The following is an 18,446-nucleotide window of genomic DNA, read 5'->3' as shown; positions in this document are numbered from 1 at the left end:
GCTCACAACCATCTATAATGTGATCTGGTGTCCTCTTTCCAGCCTGCAGGCACACATGCAGGCAGAATACGGTATACTATATAAATAAATCTTAAAAACAAAACAAAACATGGAGTTCACGTTAAAGGTTCAAGCAACCTATCCCAAATCCAATTTGGACAAATTTGTGGCAAGCAAGTAGGCTAACAGGGTAATATGAACAACAACAACAAAAATATTCCTTTAAACTGACAAGTTAAGGACAAAACATGTTTACGAAATCTAAGCTTGCTTGCTTTCTTTTCTTTCTCTCTCTCTCTCCCTCTTTCTCTCCTTTCTTTCTCGGTGTCGGCAAAGGCCCTTGAGTGCCGTACACGACAGGGACTCTATTTACTGTTGTGTATTATACATGCAAGCTTTTCTGGGCAGAGGAACCTCTTTTCCTTTTGACTGAACGTTTTTTTCTTGAGACTGGAGAGATGGCTCAGTGGTTAAGGGCACTTGTTGCTCTTGCAGAAGACTGGGTTTCGGTGCCCATCACCTACAGGGCAGGTCACAACCAACGTCCTCTTCTGACCTCTACAGGGCCCACGTGGAGCGCATACATAATCGCAGGAGAAACACATGGATCTAGAAGAAAAACTTCAAAACTTTCTTGTCATGTCACTCGATTTTTTTTTTTCCCAACAGACAATCCTAAACAAAAGTCATCTGCGTTAGAAGGGAACTCAAAGTTTCAAAAGTAACGGTCGCTGAACGGTGGGTGACAGGCAGCCCACACCGCCGCCGCAAACGCCATCTTCGCCAAGTTCCCACGCGGCGCCGGGCGCGCGGCCCTGACGTCACGGGGCTAGGGGGCGGGGAGTAGGGGGGACGGAGCGGGGCCTCGCGGGAGGGGCGGGGTCTCGAGAAGGGGTGGGGCCGAAGTCGCGGAGGGGCGGGGCAGGGCGCGGCGGGGGCGGTGTACGGGCCGCGCGCGCGCTCCGCCCGGGCTTCGGCGTTTATAGCTCGGCGCTGGCCGGCCCGTGGCGCCTGCCGTGCGTGGGGTCGCGATGTCAGGGCTGCAGCCGGGTGCGGAGCGGCGGCGTGAGGAGCCGAGCGCGCCGGCCCCGCCGGCCTCTCGCTTCGTGCTGGGGCTGGACGTGGGCAGCACGGTGATCCGCTGCCACGTCTATGACCGGACGGCGCGGGTCCGAGGCTCCAGCGCGCAGAAGGTGACTGGGCGAGGCGGGTGGGTCCGGGGGCTCTGACTGCACCTTCGCTTTTCCTGCACCTCGGGGGCTCGAGCCGGTGTGGCCAGGTGCCTCCCGCTCGCTTCCTGCCCCGGGGGACTCGTCGCTCCAGCTTTACCTGGGTGGAACCGGGTGACTCCCGGGGCAGCGCGGGCAGGTTGCGTGCATGTGGACAGAAGGTGGTTTTCTGATTTGCTTGTTTTTCTGCACTTCCTCATCGACCTTCCAACTCTCGTTTTTCACACGTTTTAATTCTTCAGATTTTGATGGACCGTAAACTGTTTTTTCGGTTGTGTCATTTTAAAACAGTTAATTACATTTATTACGTATGTGTCTGTGTCTGCTCCCGTGCGGTGGTGCACGTTAGGGGTCAGAGGACAACTTTCTTGAGTATCGGTTTTTTTTGTTTTTTTGTTTTTGTTTTTGTTTTCTTCCACCACGTTGGTCCCTGGGATTGAACTCAAGTCGCCAGGCTTGGCAGAAGTACTTTTTTTTTTTTTTAACCTGCTGAGCCATCTTACTGGTTGTCATCTTTGTGTTCCTAAAGTGCTAGGTCCTCACATTAGCGTCCGACTTCCATGGATGTTGGAGATACTGAACAAGTTTTGAAGGCTGAGTTGTTCTCCTTTCCGCCTTTGAGAATTCATAAGAATCTCTTCTGGCTTGAGAAGCCCGCCGAAGCGTTGGTTGCTCTTTGTTAGCAAAGCCTTAAACTGAAGATGAAAAATGGTCAACAGCCAGTCCCCATTTTGATGAAGCGCTGATTTCTATAGAGTGGTCAGTGCAGTTGATGGTGTGGTGTTATTTGCTCCTTTCAGTAGCAGCATTTTCTAGTGTTTAAAATATTAGTGAAGATGAGAGCCATTTAACTCCTTCCCTACAGCACTGGGCTCCCTTTTTTTTTCTTTCAGTGGTGGGAGCTGCCTTCTCTCTCATCCCAGCAGTTTCCCAGGAACCCGTCGGCTAGGGTGAAATTGCCATGAGAATTGACTTTGAGGAGAGAGATGTTTCATTCAGGGGTCTGTCCTTAGGAGATGAGTTGCCACTGCAGCAGCTCCCTCTCTGGCTAGCTGTGTAGGAGCACTGTCCACCCACTCAGCCCATCCTGGTCCAACCTTTAAGATCAGGTCAAAGGCAGACACCGAGCTCTTGTCTCATTGCAGGTCTTTATCACAAACACCATGATACTTTTTAGTTTTTCTTGCAGTTCTAGTCCCAAAGTACTTTCTGCTTAAGCAGCACATTTTTAAGTTGTTTTTTAACTAACGAGTGAGTTGTTTGGATCCAAAAGAAGATGGTTCAGCAGGTAAAGACGATTTCACATTGCTCCAAAGCTTGATAACCTGGGTTGGATCCCTGGGACGGAGATGGAGAAAACAGACTCTTGCAAGTTGTCCCGTGGACCTTGGCACTTTAAAAATAAGACACTTTAAAATATGTACCCCCATTCCACCCTCCAGTAAATATAAATTTTGAGAAAATTCAAAAAGTTGCCAGACAATACAGCTGCGTAGTTGTTGCATAATTTGAGGAAAATCGCTCTTTTTAGAAAGTACTGGGGTTTGGTGGCGGACACCTTTAATCCCAGGGCCCTGGAGATAGAGGCGGGCGGGTCTCCCAAGTTCGAGGCCAGCCTGCCTGATCTATAGATCGAGTTCCAGGGCAGCCAGGGCTTGGTAGAGAAGATGCCCGGGAAATGGCATGAAGAACTCCGAGTACTGCCTTAAATTGTGAGAGTTGATGGCCGTACTTGAAAGCATGCTTCTGGGGCAGAGAAATATATAAATAAGTAAGTTGTAGTATTTGTTTGTGTTTTGTTTTTAGGATCTTGCTATGTGTCCAAGGCTGGTCTGGAACTCTCTGTAGCAGGCTAGGTTGGAAGTAGGGATCTCTCCACCCCATCGAAACCCTGCTGAGATGCCAACAGTCTTTGCTTATGTGGCAGTTTTGAAGAATAGGTTTATGTCTATTGTCTCTAGTGATAAAATGCAGGATTTTCCTTTGCCACACCCCCACCCCACCCCCACCCCTACCTCCGCACACACACAAGGTTCTTCACTTTACGTCCTCGACCCCAGTAATAGTATTTTTTTTTCCTTGGGGCCATTGAGATGGCTCAGTGGGTAAGGACACTTGCTGCCAAGCCTGATGAGCTGAGATTGATCTCTGGGATCCACATGATAGGAAGAGAGAAAGGGCTCATCCAAGCTGACCTCTGACCTTTTTACATGCTGTGTGACATGAGTATTTATCCACACACACAAAATACTAAAAAAGTCTGTATAATGGACCCTTAAATATTAGTGTTAAATACTAGGACAAGTGGCCCATGTTGGAAGCCCTCACATGTGTATTTGGAAATTGGAGAAAATTTTGTCATGTTCCTCCCCAGTGGGACATCCTGCTCCTTTGAAAACCCATAAAATGTGACGGTTGGAAGAACAGGACAGAAAGTCCCAACACAGGAGCTTCAGGGCCTCCAGCACTGGAAAACTGTGTTCACTCTTGAAAAGCAGGCTCTGGCTTTTAATCAGCTGAAGACATTTTCTTCTGGACTTTCACTGTTTTTTCCTGTTTTGACCTAGCTCTCTTCTGTAGGAGGTGCACTTCTCATGTTACGTGTTTAGGGTTGTCAGTGGTTTGAGTTTGTTCCCAAGGATTAACCATTGGCATCTGGGCAGCTGATGTGGTGCTCCGGGCAGCTGTAGCGTCTGTAAGAGGTGGGTCCCGGGGAGAAATTACATCATAATGGAGCTGCCCTTCCAGGGGATTAAGATGCTTCCCTGCTTAGCACACAAGAGATTGTTGTAACTGCAAGAACGCTGCCTTCCTGCTCTGTTTCCTGTCTCTTCCCCTCCTCCTTTCCCTCTCCTCGGTTCTCCTTTCTCCTCTACCTGCCATTTCTCTTCCCCATTCCCTCTTCTTTTCTTTTCCATCTCCCCTCTCCTTCTTCCTCCTCCTCTCCCTGTCTGCTCATCCTCTCTTTCCTCCCTGCTCAGTTTTCAGGACCATGCTTTCCCTAAAGCACTGAGCTCTGGCTGATGTTTGTGAGATCAGCCTCTCTGGAGAGAGAACCCAGCACCTGTTGCCTGGTGAAGAGCAGTGGGGTGGCTAAGTGGCTTCAGGGAGCCTTGCAAAGGCTTCCCCCCGAGTGCATTCATGTTTCTTCCTTTTTCCGGGCTCAGCCTAGAATCTCTGCTCTCTGCTGTGGGCTGTTCTCAGTGAGTGAGTGGCACACACCCCCCCTTTGTCTCTGCAGCCGCGCCTCTAAAGTCTTAGGCACTCACAGATGCTGAAAGAAAGATCAACAGAGAAGACACTTCCTGAGGGTGCTCCTTTCTGAGGAGCCACGGAGAGTGGACCTGACTCAGGTCTCAGAGCATTATAAGGAATAATGGTTTCCTTATAATGTGAGTGAAATGGGGAGAAGGGGTAGATGGGAGGGCCAGTGTCTTCTGTACCAAGCTTTTCCCACCTGCCTGTTCCTTGTTCATATTAAAAACACTTGTTAAATCCAGCCTGATCCGGTTTGTTCTCTTCTCTTTGTCTTTGTCCTTGTCCTGGTGCTCTCCCTTTGGGACAGGGTCTGTGTAAGCCCTGCTGCCCTGGAACACAGCAGACCTCCTGAGTGCTGGGATGACAGGTGTGTAGTCCATACCTGCTTATCTTTAAGTTACTTTTGACGTTTTATTTTAGCAGAGTCTTGGAAAGTATTGGAGATAAACATATGTTCAAGGCATCAGTTAAACTTTAAGCTATAGGCTCTTAAAACATTTTTAGAAGATTATTTAAATTTTTTTGGGGGGCTGGAGAGATGGCTTAGAGGTTAAGAGCAGTGGCTACTCTTCCAGAGGTCCTGAGTTCAATTCCCAGCAACCACATGGTGGCTCACAACCATCTGTAATGACATCTGGTGCCCTCTTCTGGCATGTAGGCACACAGGCAAGAAGAATACTGTGTAAATAATAAATTTAAAAAGAATGCATAGTGTATGTTTGTGTGAGAGTGTGACAAGGGCACTAAGCCCTCTGGAGTTGGAGTCAAAGATGGCTGTGAGCCACTGACCTGGGAAAACAAAACTAGTTAGATGCAGTGTACGGAGCACACCTAGCTAAGGACCAGGGGTGGAAGGCCAGCCCGAGCATCACAGTGAGTCCTTAATGAGGACAGCATCAGGGCTGGGTAGAGGCTCACGGCTAAAGCACTTGCTAGGCCAGCGTGGGTACCATGTCACAGCCAGTGACAGTGGCAGAGACAGACAGATCACCGAAGCCTGGTGGCCAGCCATTCTAGCTGAAGCAGCAAGAGACTGTATCAGAAAAAAACAAGGTAGAAAATGAGAGAGGAAGACCTCTGGCCTCCACACAAGCACACACATGCTCACCTGCATGTGTGCATAAGTATATACATACACACAAACACGCCACCTTATAGACTTCCCGCCAATACCTCGCACACTGGAACCACCTACCTTTTCTCCATTACACAGTGTCGTCTTCTGAAGACTGTCATATAAAAGTTGAGTGTGGGACTGGGGGTATAGCTCAGTGGTCATTGTGCTTACCATGCAAACGTGAGGACTGGAGTTCAGATCTCCAGCACTCATATTTATATTGGGCAGGCATGACAGCCCACCCATGGTCCCAGTGCTTGGGTGGTTGAGAGAGGGGGTCCTGGAGCTAACTGCCTAGCTAGATTAGCTGAACAGACAAGCCCCAGGTCCAAGTAAGAGACTCTTGCTCACTGGCTTCCTTGCATGGCTAGTGTCAACCCTCTACCTAACAGGCTGTAGAGTGTGCCTCTGGCTGTGGTCATGGGTTTTTTTGTTTTTTTGTTTTTTTTTTTTTGTTTTTTTTTTTGGGAGGGGAGGTTGAGGGGGTTTCAAGACAGGGTTTCTCTGTGTAGCCTTGGCTGCCCTGGACTCACCTTGTAAACCAGGCTGGCCTCGAACTCACAGAGATCCACCTGCCTCTGCCTCCCTGAGTGCTGGGATGACAGGCGTGCGCCACCAAGCCTGACTCAGTGAGGGGTTGTTTTGATTAGGTTAGTCAATGCGGCAGGAACATCTTAACTGCTGTTGGGGATCCGGCCTGCTGTAGACAATGGTGTGTGCGTGTGTGTGTGTGTGTGTGTGTGTGTGTGCGCGCGCGCACAGAACACTGATCTCTGTGTTCCTGAGCATGGCTGCAGTGTGACCAGCTGCTTGAAGCTCCTGCACCTTGACTTGCCCCTCTTGCTGAGCTGTGCCCTTGAACTGTGAGCAACAACACAAGGTTGTTACTCTGCAGCCCGACGCCCCTTGCAATGTGCTGCAGAAACATTTCTTTCTATTGCAGTTTGTGTCCTGTAGAATGATACGGTGAGTAGGCGCCTCGGGGCGGCGCTATTTAGCGGATAGATTTTTGAGATTTGCCCATGCTGCATGTAGCCTTAGTTCATTCCTGGTTTGTTCACTTGTTTTCTTTCTGGTCCTGGGGGCTGAACCAGGGCCTTGCACTTGCTATGCAGATGCTCTCCCTCTGAACTGAACCTCAAACTCAGCCTGTCCCGTCTCGTTTTTCATAGTAATTCATATACACAGGCCCCACATTCATTCTCCTGTTGAGGTACCTTTATTTGGATTGTTTTCAGTTTCTGACAGTTATGAATAGATTTGCTATAAATGTTTATGTACAGATCTTGATGAGAGCATGTGTTCTCATTTCTCTGGGGTAAATACTTAGAGTGGGTGTGTTGGGGCATATGGTAAATGAATGTTTATCGTTTTTTGTTTTGTTTTGTTTTGTTTTGTTTTGTTTTAAGACACAGACTCATTATGTAGCCGTGGCTGGCTTGGGACATTATGTAGACAGGCTGCCTTGCAGAGATCCTCTTGTTTCTACTTCCTGAGGGCTAGTACTAAAGACGCCGTCATTCCTGGAAAGGGATGTTTATCTTAATAAGAAATTGCTGAGCCAGACGTGTGGGCACAAATCTGTAATCCTATACAGGGAAGGTTGAGGCAGGAGAATTAGCTGTTCAGAGTCATCTTAAGTCAAGCAGAGAGTTTTGTTCCAGCCTGAACCGCATTTGAGACCCTGTCTCAAAAAAACAGATCAAACTACAACAGAAATATGTATATATGTATAATATAATATATATTATATATATATGGAGAGAGATCTATATGGCTGGATGGATAGATGGATGGATAGATAGATAGATAGATAGATAGATATCACACAAACCAAAAAACCCAGCCCTTTTCTAGATTGGTTGCACTGTTTTTTAGCAGTTTGTTGAGACCTGCTAGTATTTGTTATTGTTTGGCTTATGTATTTTTTTACATTTATTATTATTATTATTATTATTATTGTTATTGTTATTATTATTTGTGTGTGTGCTTCTGCCTCTTTGGGCATGTGTATAATGTGTGCTGGCATGGGGCCATAGCACTCATGTGGATGCCAGAGGGTCGGGTGGACATAGGTCCTCTGTCCACCTTTTATGTGAGTTCTGGGGACAGAGCTCTTCACCCGGCTCATTATTATCACCTTTTCCTCATCTGCAGTGAGTGCTAACACACTGGTTTTGTTTATGTGTTTATCTTATTTTTAGATTTAAAGTTTTCGAACCTGTGCGTGGGTTCTTTTGCCTGCATGTGTGTCTGTGGGCCATGTGCACGCAGTGCCTTTGAGGACCAGAAGTGTGGGTGTTAGATCCCCTGGAACTGGAAGATGGATGTGAGCTGCCGTGTGGGTGGTGGGAATTGAATCCAGGTCCGCTGTGGAAGAGCAGCCAGTGCTCTTAACTGCTGAGCCATCTCTCCAGTCCCAGTTGGTTTCTTTGTTTAGGACAGGGTCTTCTTATGGAGCCCTGGCTGTCCTGTAACTCCATCTGTAGACCAGGTTGGCCTTGAGCTCACAGAGATCCTCCTGCTTCTGTCTCTGCAGTGCTGGGATTGAAATTTGTGCCTTTCTGATGGCTAAGGAAGCTTAATATTTTTGTATGCATATTTGCCATTCATATATTTCTCTTGATCAGTATTTGTTTGTTTGTTTGTGTTTATTTATTTTAATTCTTAATTTTTTGTTTTCCTCATTTTAAAATTCTGTTGTTGATTTGCTTGTTGAGCTTTATATATTCTGGATCTAAGTCTTGTGCTGGATATTAATATGCGGCTGTTTTCTATCAGTGTACGCTTTGTAATTGAATTCTTTTCTCTTTCTCCCCTTCCCCTTCTTTCTCCCTCCCCTCCTTTCCCTGCGCCTCATTCTCTCGCCTTTCCTTTCTTTTTTTCCTCCCTCCCCTTTCCTTCCTTCTGGTCCTTTAGGGTCCCTCCCCTCCCTCTTCTTTCCTCCCCTTTCCCTCTCCCTCCCTCCCCTGACTTATGACAGAGAGTAGCCTTGAGCTCTCCATGCCTTTGGGGCTCTTAAGCTCCTGAGCTTCCTGCTTCTGCCTCCCAATTACTAGGATTACAAGGCATGTGCTACTAACATGCCAGGAACATTCATTTTCTTAATAGCCCACATGCCTATTAATTAAATAAATAATTACATTAATCATTACTTTATTTGGTTTTTTTTTTTTAAAGGAAAGATCTCCCTGTGTACCCCAGGCTGGTTTACAAGTCATGATTCTTTGCATCTGCCCCCCAAGTGCTGAGATCACAAGTGTGTGCCGCTATGCTTGGCTAATAGTTCTGTTCCCCAAATTCTGCTTGTGCTGTTTCACGCATGTCCTTGTGTGTGCACTGCCGAGTGGAGTCAGGGAACGGGGCAGCCTACATGATTCTCCCGTCGTCTCTGGTTAGCCCTTCAGTCACATATCCCGACCAGCGCAGCTTCCCGTGGACCCAGCAGCCGCTGAGCCACAGCCTCCCGCGCCATCTTTCCTCGCTCCTTTCCCCGCTGTCCTTTCCTTTTTACTATTTTTTAAATTTTACTTTTGTTGTTAGTTTTGAGACAGGGTTTTGCTGTATGGCCTGGGTTAGCCTGAAACTCACAGTGTAGCTCAGGCTGTTCTTGAACGTATCTCTTGCCGCTTCAGCTTCTGGGGTGCTGGCATTATAGCTGTGCGCTGCCATGCTTTCCCCGTCCTTTTCTTTTCAGAAGGATTTAAATTTTTTTTTTTCCATTTTTCAAGACAGGGTTTCTCTGTGTAGCCTTGGATGCCTTGGAACTCACTGTGTAGACCAGGCTGGCTTCAGACTCATAGAGATCTGCCCGTCTCTGCCTCCCGATGCTGGGATTAAAGGTGTGCACCACCACCGCTCGGCATGGTTATTTTTAAAGGAATCTCTTGTGCTCTTATGAAACACCTTCATTGTAGAAGTCTTGAAAGATAGATGTGAGGCTGCAATAAATAAGTGTAACCCCTCTGCAAATGCCTGAACACTGCTGTATTGGTGTTGGTGGTAACTCTTCTTATTTCACTCATGAATTTTCTTTTTAGCATTTGGGGGTGGGGTGGAGAGCAAACTCATGGTTTTGTGTTTTGTTTTGTTTTTTTACATAACCAGTGTTGAGTTATACCCAGCACTGTTTTTTAACCAAGTTAATGAAGTGTGGTTATGTTGATTATTTTAACCAGCAGTCTTAAGATGCAGATGTTATTAGCTTGGTCTAATGGCATTTTCACTCAATCTTCTGTTTCCATGAATAGGTAGAAAATATTTACCCTCAACCTGGCTGGGTTGAAATCGATCCTGATTCTCTCTGGGCTCAGTTTGTTGCTGTAATAAAAGATGCTGTCAAAGGTAATGGGATTTACAGAGACGGTAGTCCACAGTGGGCTTTTTCCTGAGGAGTTTTCCTCAGATTTGGGAGTTTTGTAGATTTCTAAATTTATAATATATATATATATACATATATACACAAAATGTATATATATATTTACATAATATATGGTCTTGTCTATTTTTATATATCATATATAATTTGTCACATAAACATACATATATTAATAATCATAGCTATACAAACATTTTATATATCACAAATATATTTTATATATTATACACTTTTATATATCATTAGCCTGCTAGACTCATAGTTAGGGTTGTTAGTAAACTCATTGAACATTCTGACCAAAAGCAACTTGGGAAGGAGGAGTTGTTTCATCTTATAGCTTAGAAATCGGTCCCAGCATCGCTCAGGGAAGGCGGGGCAGGAGCTGAGGCAGGAACTGAAACAGCCTTGGAGAAGCTGCCAGCTGCCTTGCTTCCACTGTCTTGTTCATCTAGAGGGTACTCTTTTTGAGACTGCTAGTTACATTTAAAATCGAAATCTTTTTTTTACAGATTTATTTATTTTTTCTTTTATTTGTATACCCATACCTTCGTGTATGTCAGCCCGCCATGGCTGTGCCTGGTGCTTGCGGAGGCCAGAAGAAGACAGACAGCACATTTTGTGGAACTGGAGTTACAGACTCCGGTTGTAAGCCTTCATGTGGGTGCCGGGAATTGAACCTGGGTCCCCTGCAAGAGCAGCTGTGCTCTTAAGCACTGGGCCATCCATCTCTCCAGCCCATTTTTATTGACCCCTTTCAAAAGCACAGGTTAGTTTAGTAGACTGTTCTTCATTTTGGGTTGTCTGATTCTTCCCAATTAGATTCAGATTAAGCACTTTTGGAAGAAATACTGTATAGGAAATGATATACTTTTCTCAGTACCCACATGAATTGATTCTGAAAGAATATTACAAGCTGAACATGGTGACTCGCCATGTAATCCCAACACTCAAGAAGGCTAAAACGAGGATGGAGGCCAGCTTACACTACACAATGAAACCCAGTGGCAGAGAGAAAAGAACGTAATGAAAACACACATTTCTAATTCAGGAGGCAGAGGCGGATGGATCTCTGTGGCTTCAAGGCCACCCTGGTCTGCATTGTGTGTTCCAGGCCAGCCAGGGCTACACAGTGAGGTCCAGTCTCAAAATCAAACAGAAACCACATTTCTGTATTTTAGGAAATTTGGTTCAAAATTTAGTCTTTTGCTATAGCTTAGTGGTATGCAAGGTTTGCCTGGCATGCTTAAGGCCCCGGGTTCTATTCTCAGCACTACAAAGGAAAAGCAAAATCTTTAAAGCTCTGCCTAGGACCAGTAGAAGGCTCTTTAGCTGAAAGCATTTGCCACAGGCAGGCCTGGTGACCTGAGTTTGATCCCGGGAACCCACGTGAAGGTTGAAGGAGGGAACTGTGTGTTTATGTGTTTCCACCTCCCAGTCATATAATCTCTGTCTCTCTCTGTCTGTCTGTCTGTGTTTTTTTATCATTTTAATTTTTTTAGATAATTGATTTATTTTTATTTTACATGCATGGTGTTTTGCCTGTATGTCTATGTGGGGTGTTAGAGCCCCTATAACTGGAGTTTCAGACAGTTGTGAGCTGCCATGTGGGTGGTTGGGAATTGAACCCAGGTTCTCTGGAAGAGTAGCCAGTGCTCTTAACCACTGAGCCATCTCTCTAGCCCCGCTTTTTAAGGTTTTTTTTTTTTTTTTTTTTTTTTTGAGACAGGGTAGGGCCTTTTCTGTGTAGCCCTGGCCTCCTGGAACGCTTTCTGTAGACCAGGCTGGCCTTGAACTCACTCACAGAGATCAGGTTTCTTCTGCTGAGATTAAAGGCATACACCACTACTGCCTGTCTCATTTTTAAGTTTTAAAAGGGCAGTTTATGTTATTATTAGGGTATCTTTTTTTCCTTTTAAATAGAAGTAATGCAAAATTTACCTTAGTGATGTTTCCCTTAATTACGCATGGTTGTCAGAGAGATCCCACACCATATTGTTACACAGTTAAAGCTTACCGGCTTTTAAACTCATCTTCTCTGTCTTTACCTTTAGCGGCAGGAGTGCAGATGAACCAAATTGTCGGTCTCGGCATCTCAACGCAGAGAGCCACTTTTATCACGTGGGACAAGTAAGTGCTTTGTGTGGCCTGCGCTGCTTCAGGGGGTTGGCTCCTTGGGGAAACTGTCTGGGAAGTTCTCGGTTTGTGAGTGAAGGACAGTTGGGTTTGGCTAAGAGGGATTAAAACGGGCTTCCTTTTGGCTCATCTACTTTGCCTGTCATCTGAGCTTAACTAACTGAAAATAATGAGGAAGAAGCCTGGCATGGCGCCCACTTCAGTGAAGTGGAAACCACAGAACAGGAAGGAGGTAGCAGAGTGAGCCTACCTCTAGGGAAGATGAAGCAGGAGGATTGCTTGAGCCGAGACTGAGGGCAGCCTGGGCAATACAGTGAGTGCCCACCGTCAAAAGAAAACTTGAAATAACAACAAGGAGATGGCTGTTTTCGTAAAAGTTCTCTACTGTCTTTTCGGAACACAAAGGTCTGAGGAGCTTGCATGGTTCTTAAGAGAGTCGGGGTCCTAACAGGTGTGAGAAACGCAGCACTAGTGCCGCGTGTATTTCTTAGACTTGCTCATTAGTGAGCATCTGTGCAGCATCTGAGGAGTATATGGTCTGGACACAGTGGCAGCGCCGTCACGGCTGCCAAAGGATGGACAGTGCCCTTGCTGCTCTGTCATTTTCTGAACAGCAAGCCAGGAGAGAAACAGAAGCTTAGAAATTATCAGGTTGTTCAAGGTCACTCAGTGACTAGAGTCAGGATTTTCAACTGTCTTTTGGCTTTGATTTTGTTTGTTTGTTGCTTTTTTTTTTTTTTTTTTTTTTTTCAGTGCTGAGGGTTGAACCAGGACCTCAGTAGGCTAGGCCAGTGCTCTTCCATTGAGCAGCATCTTTAGCCCCAAATAATTTTTGTTGTTGTTGTTTTGTTGTTTTTAACTTTGAAGCCTGTTATTTTTAGTCACTGCCATCTTGCCTTCAACGGTACTTGATGTTGCTGGAGATGTCCTATTGGTCACAGTTGGCGATGAGGTCATTGGTCCCCTGGCTTGTCTGGCAGCTGTGTTATCCACGAGCAGGAAGGACGGATGTTAAGCAATAGTTTTTCTGTGGGACAACACTTTAATTTTAGAAAAAGCAGATCAGGCTCTGAGACAGTTCAGGTACCAAACTGGTATATAGTCAAACAATTTAACAACTTATCACGAGTTTTTTTTTTTTTTAATCCTTTGTGTGTGTGTGTGTGTGTGTGTGTGTGTGGTGTGTCTTGAAATGTTTACATTTTATGAATTTTGGGAAAACGTTTTGCCAGCAGAGTCTGAAATATGGACAGGTCTTGCAGAAACGTGTATGGCCCCTTCCTGTCCTTGATGAGGAGATAATGGAGTAGGATTCTGCTGACTGGGCTAGTGAGCCGCTGTGGTGCTTCCTGCCCACTGGGCGGTAGTGAGCCATGGTGTATCATGATGGCAACATCCACCTATTCCCCGTAAATGCCAAAGCCAGCACTAGAGTAGAAAGGTCAGCGTGAGCAGGAAGTACGTCTTGTTCCACTGAGAGAAAGGCAGACTGGAGCCTGAGCAACGGTCACTGTTTGTCCTAGTGCAGTCAGCACCTCCCCCACCGTGTGTGTGTGTGTGTGTTCACAAATGCATATGTGAGCACACGTGCATACATCTGTAGAGGCCAAAGGTCAACACTGGACATCTTGTGTTGGTCTCTACTTTAGTATTGAGTCAGGGTTTTTACTGACCTTGGAGCTGACTGCCTGGCCAGTAAGAACCAGTGGGACCTCCAGTCCCCTCCTCTCCATCTCTGAGATGACAAGAACACTCTGCATGTGGCTTTTTACCCTGCTGGCCATCTCCTGGGCACTGTGGCTTTGTTTGGAAAAGCTTTCCTTAACTATCCCAAACTGCCCTCAGATTTGCGGTAATCCTCTTGCTGCATCTTCTAGACCGAGCTTACAGCTGTGAGCCATCATGTTGGCTTTCTTCATGGCTATAGAAACTGAGTTTCCTTACGGTATTAATATCATGTTTTCTCCTTGAGTTCCTCTCGTACTCCCACAAAGCCAGGAAGCTCAGAGCTAATGTTTTTCAGTCCTCAGTTTTGTTGTATTTTTCTTTTCATATTTTTTGACCTAAACCTCTTTTTTTTTTCTTTTTTTATGTTTAGTCCACAGTGTACTTAGCTTGCTTTCTGTAAATGATTGTAAATGGTATTTCCTCCATTCTGCTGCTTTTGAAAGCCTGCCACCTGTTTGTTTCTTCGGTTGCCGAGCCTCTCAGGGAGATTTTGCCAGCCAGCCCCAGTTCAGGGTGTGTGCCAGTCAGCAGTGTAAATGTGAGTCACAAGCTGGGATTACTCAGTAACTGTTGAGGTTTTCAGGCAATAACTCCTGTGCTGCTTGAGGAACTGAATACAAAGCCGACACCAGCCCTCAGCGGATTTATATTCTCCATCACCGAGGATATAAAGTACTCGGTTCCTAGCCGAGTGGAACTTTTACTCTAGGATTTGCTGTTTGTGTTAGTGGTTATACTAATTGTCTGTGACACCAGCTACGCTGCAACCGCGGAAGGGTATAAAGCGTTACCAGGATTGAAGGCAGTTCGGTCATGACGCTGTTGTCCCCGTTCCTCTCTGTTTTCTCCTTTTATAGAGCTGAAGGTAACCTAGTTCTCTGCTAGATGAATATTGGAGTATATGCAGCCGCCTGAGATCCACTTCTAGGTTCTTTTGTATTGTGTTTGGAGTTAACCCCATTTTCACCTTGTGATTTTTCTCCTCTTCAGCCATGCTAGCCTCTCAGCTCTGCTATGCTTCGCCTACCTTAGGACCTTTGAACACAGCCACTCTGTCAGAGCACTTACCTCCTAGTTGGGGCTGTGGTTCCTTGGAGCCAATTCCATTGTTATTTCTCAATGAAGCCTCTCTTTCCTCCCTAAACCCCTGCCCAGGCAGGCTGTCTCTAACGTATACTCGGGCTCCTGTATTTCTTTTTCTTGGCGATTGTGCCTGTTGTCTGTCAGTGATAACACAGTTATTTCTTTGAGTGCCACAGTAAACGTATTTTCACCAGGACAACAATGCCTGTGTTCTGTTCACTGTTCTGTCTCCAGCTTCTGGAACAAATTCCTTCATAGATGCTTGCTGAAACCCATGAAGGCGTGAAGGGGAATGGGCTGCTCAGGTTGAGTGATAGAGTGGTAGTGTTAGGACTGAAGATGCTTAATTTGACAGAGAAAAAAAACCTGCTGGATAGAAGAGGCAGGGCTGGAGTGTGCCTGCAGCTCAGGTTCAACCCCAGCTCTGTTTAAAAAAAAAAAAAAGGAAAAATATTACTATATATTAGCAGGTGACTTGCAAGGACTTGAAAAGGGCTTTTTTTTTTTTTTAAACTTCTTAGCTCTGCAATGTTATTGTAGTGTTAGCCCAAGGTTTGATGGGTCTGGCTTTGCTTTGCTTTGTCTTGTTCTTTTGAAGAGAAAGGTGTAGTCCAAAGGGCCTTGAGCTCATCTTCTTGCCTATTCGATGCACCTACTTGTGTTCGCCACCATGACTGGGAGATTAATTAATTAACTAATTATTTAGAGGTAAGGTCATTCCGTTTTCAAGGTGCATCAGGCTGGCGTTGCATTCATTGTAACCTTTCCTTTTAAGCCTTCTAAATGCTGTGATTATGAACACACGCCACCATGTCTGGCTTTGATTTTTCTATTTTCTTTGTTTTAAACATTTTTCTTTATAATTATTATTAGGAGCTGAAGAGATGGCTCAGAGGTTAAGAGCACTGGCTGCTCTTCCCGAGCACCTGTGTTGATTCTCAGCACCCACATGGTGGCTAATCACCTTCTGTAACTCCAGTTCTAGGGGATGGCTAACCTCCTCTGGCCTCTGGGCTCCTTATCCACGCGGTATGCAGATATGTGCAGACAAAGCACTCACACACACAGATAAAATGAAATATCATTGTATGTGTCTGTGTGCCTTAGTCAGGGTTTCCATTGCTGTGAAGAGACGCTGTGACCAAGGCAACTCTTACAAAGGCGAACATGTAATTGCTGCTGGCCTCCAGTTTCAGAGCTTAGTCCACTATCATCATGGCGAAGCATGGCAGCGTGCAGGCAGACTCCGTGCTGGAGGAGTTCTACATCTGGATCCGGAAGCAGCCAGGAGGAGACTGGCTCTCCACACTGGGCAGAGCTTGAGCATAGGAGGCCTCAAAGCCAGCCCCCACAGTGACACACTTCCTCCAACAAGGCCTCACCTTTAACAGTGCCACTCCGTATGGTCCAGCCATCCAAACACATGACTCTATGGGGGCCATTCCTATGGAGACCACCACAGCATGTGGTATGTGTGCGAGTGTGGCCATGTGTCACCACGCGTCGATAGAGGCACTTTTGCCAGTTGTTCCTTTCCTTCCACTGTGCGCTCTTGACATTGAGCTCGGGTTATCAGGCTTGGAGTCAAGTGCTTTACCTGCTGAGCCATCTCACTGGCCCTGGATTTTTCTCTATTGGGTAGATACATCTTGGTAAGTTCTGAAGTTGAGAGTTGTGGAGAGGTGGAGGAGATACTGTAGATCTGCTGAGTCAGACGTTTGTGTTTGATTTACATATGATTTACATATGATGATATGTGTATCCGGGTGAGCACATCAGCTTTTTTTGTTTGTTTGTTTGTTTGTTTCATTATTTTTGCTTTTCTTAAAAAAGTATTTTATCTATTTTTATTTTCTGTGCAGTGGTGTTCTGCCTGCATGTATGTCTCTCTGTTTGAAGGTGTCAGATCTACTGGAACTGGAGTTACAAACAGTTGTGAGCCGCCACGTGGGTGCTGGGAATTGAACCCGGGTCCTCTGAAAGAGCAGCCACCAATGCCATCTTTCTAGCCCCCCTCCTTCTTTTGTTTTGTTGGGGTTTTTTTTGTTTTCTTGTTTGTTTTTTGACAGAGTCTTACTATGTAGCTGTGGTTGACCTGGAGCTCATTTATTGTAGACCAGGCTGGGCTGGAACTCAGAGAAATTTGCCTGCCTCTGCCTCTGTAATGCTGGGATTAAAGCATATGTCACCATGCCAGGCCCACTGGCTTTTTATAGAGCATGTCTGAAAGGCCTTGTCAGTAATTTTGTTGTTGCAAGTATGCATGTTATATTGTTTCAAAAGGACAGTTGTTGATTATTAAAGTTTACTATTGATTTATCTTTTATTTAAACAGTGGTTATTCCTAAAATGGCAAACAGCTGTCTACCCAAACCACCACTCAGAGACTAGGATTTATTAAATTAACGTAGAGCACAATGCTGGGCAATAGTCACTCCATCCTAATCCTCCCAGCCCGCAGTTTCCTCCTCTTCGAATTTCCCACATTATACTTGCTTTTAGTTATATGTTAGGTCTGTCCTCCTGATTCCAAGTCCTCCTGCTGATCTCTCCTCTCCAACCTTCGCACTCGCTTCCTTCTCCTCCAGTCCAGACCAGGATGTCCCACCCTAGACTCTCCAGTGCTCAGCATTAGCTGGTTGTTTTATTGAGAATACAGAGAACAAATGGTGGCATGTTCACACAAACTTGAGACAGGCGACGTTTAGAATAAACACCACAATGCAATGTTCGGATTGAAACCAGATAGAGGTAGAGAAATCAGTATTTGAATGAACAAGGGTAAATTGCATACATTGCACAAGACCATTATACCAACAGACAGTCTTTTGGGGTATAGTTATTCTGTCTGATATTGTATGTTACATAATATGTTTAGATTGCCCCACACCCCCCCAGGGCATGATATGCAACAAGGTCTCACTCTGCATCTCAGGCTGGCCTGAAACTCATAGCATTTCTCTTGCATGAGCCTCTTAAATGCTTAATAAGCCATGATCCAGCTAATGTCACGTAATTGTTGTGTTAAGTATTCGATTTAGAAGAACCAAAGAGAATGCAATAGAAAGTTCCATTTAATTAATTGTATTTTGAAATTATAGTGTGCCTTCTTTATTTGTTTTCTCTTTGGGTGGAATTTTTTTTTTTCAGCTTCACACATTCTCAGTGTCCTGCCAATATCTCCAGCCCTCTGTAGCAGACCTTTAGCGTAGTATTTTATTTACACTTTACTATTTCCATCTTTCATAGGAAAACAGGACATCATTTTCACAATTTCATTAGTTGGCAAGACCTAAGGGCAGCTGAACTTGTAAAGTCCTGGAATAATTCTCTTATAATAAAGGTAATACTCTTAATCAAATGCTTTTGTTTTTTCTATAAATGTCTCTTAGCTTCAGACTTAATTGTGTAGGCCCCTACCTTTTAATGCTTTAGGTCACTGAGACTAAGAGAGGCAACCATACACTTCCCCAAACAGTGAAATGTAAGACTAGCCCCCAAAAGCCCCTTAGGAAGGCTG

The 18,446-nt window shown here is 45.4% G+C and overlaps 1 protein-coding gene across 2 annotated transcripts in view; it reads left to right on the top strand.

Annotated features, from left to right (window-relative positions):
* Positions 1 to 929: 929 nt before the first annotated feature.
* The window catches only part of Gk5 (glycerol kinase 5), a 54,084-nt gene continuing 36,567 nt past the window's right edge, over positions 930 to 18,446 (top strand). Inside the window, exons 1-5 of one of the 2 annotated variants that reach the window (XM_060385495.1) lie at positions 1,080 to 1,193; positions 4,795 to 4,854; positions 9,855 to 9,948; positions 12,034 to 12,109; positions 18,176 to 18,269. In XM_060385495.1, the coding sequence (XP_060241478.1) occupies positions 12,048 to 12,109; positions 18,176 to 18,269 (156 nt within the window). In that variant the 5' untranslated portion in view covers positions 1,080 to 1,193; positions 4,795 to 4,854; positions 9,855 to 9,948; positions 12,034 to 12,047. Of the gene's footprint in view, positions 1,194 to 4,794; positions 4,855 to 9,854; positions 9,949 to 12,033; positions 12,110 to 18,175; positions 18,270 to 18,446 lie in introns of both variants that reach the window. The other variant, XM_060385494.1, reaches the window with a different exon arrangement.

Source organism: Meriones unguiculatus, chromosome 6 (genome assembly GCF_030254825.1).
Source record: "Meriones unguiculatus strain TT.TT164.6M chromosome 6, Bangor_MerUng_6.1, whole genome shotgun sequence".
Taxonomy (NCBI): Eukaryota; Metazoa; Chordata; class Mammalia; order Rodentia; family Muridae; genus Meriones; species Meriones unguiculatus.
The sequence above is the reverse complement of the archived record's forward strand: the minus strand, read 5'-3'. Positions and strand labels throughout refer to the sequence as shown.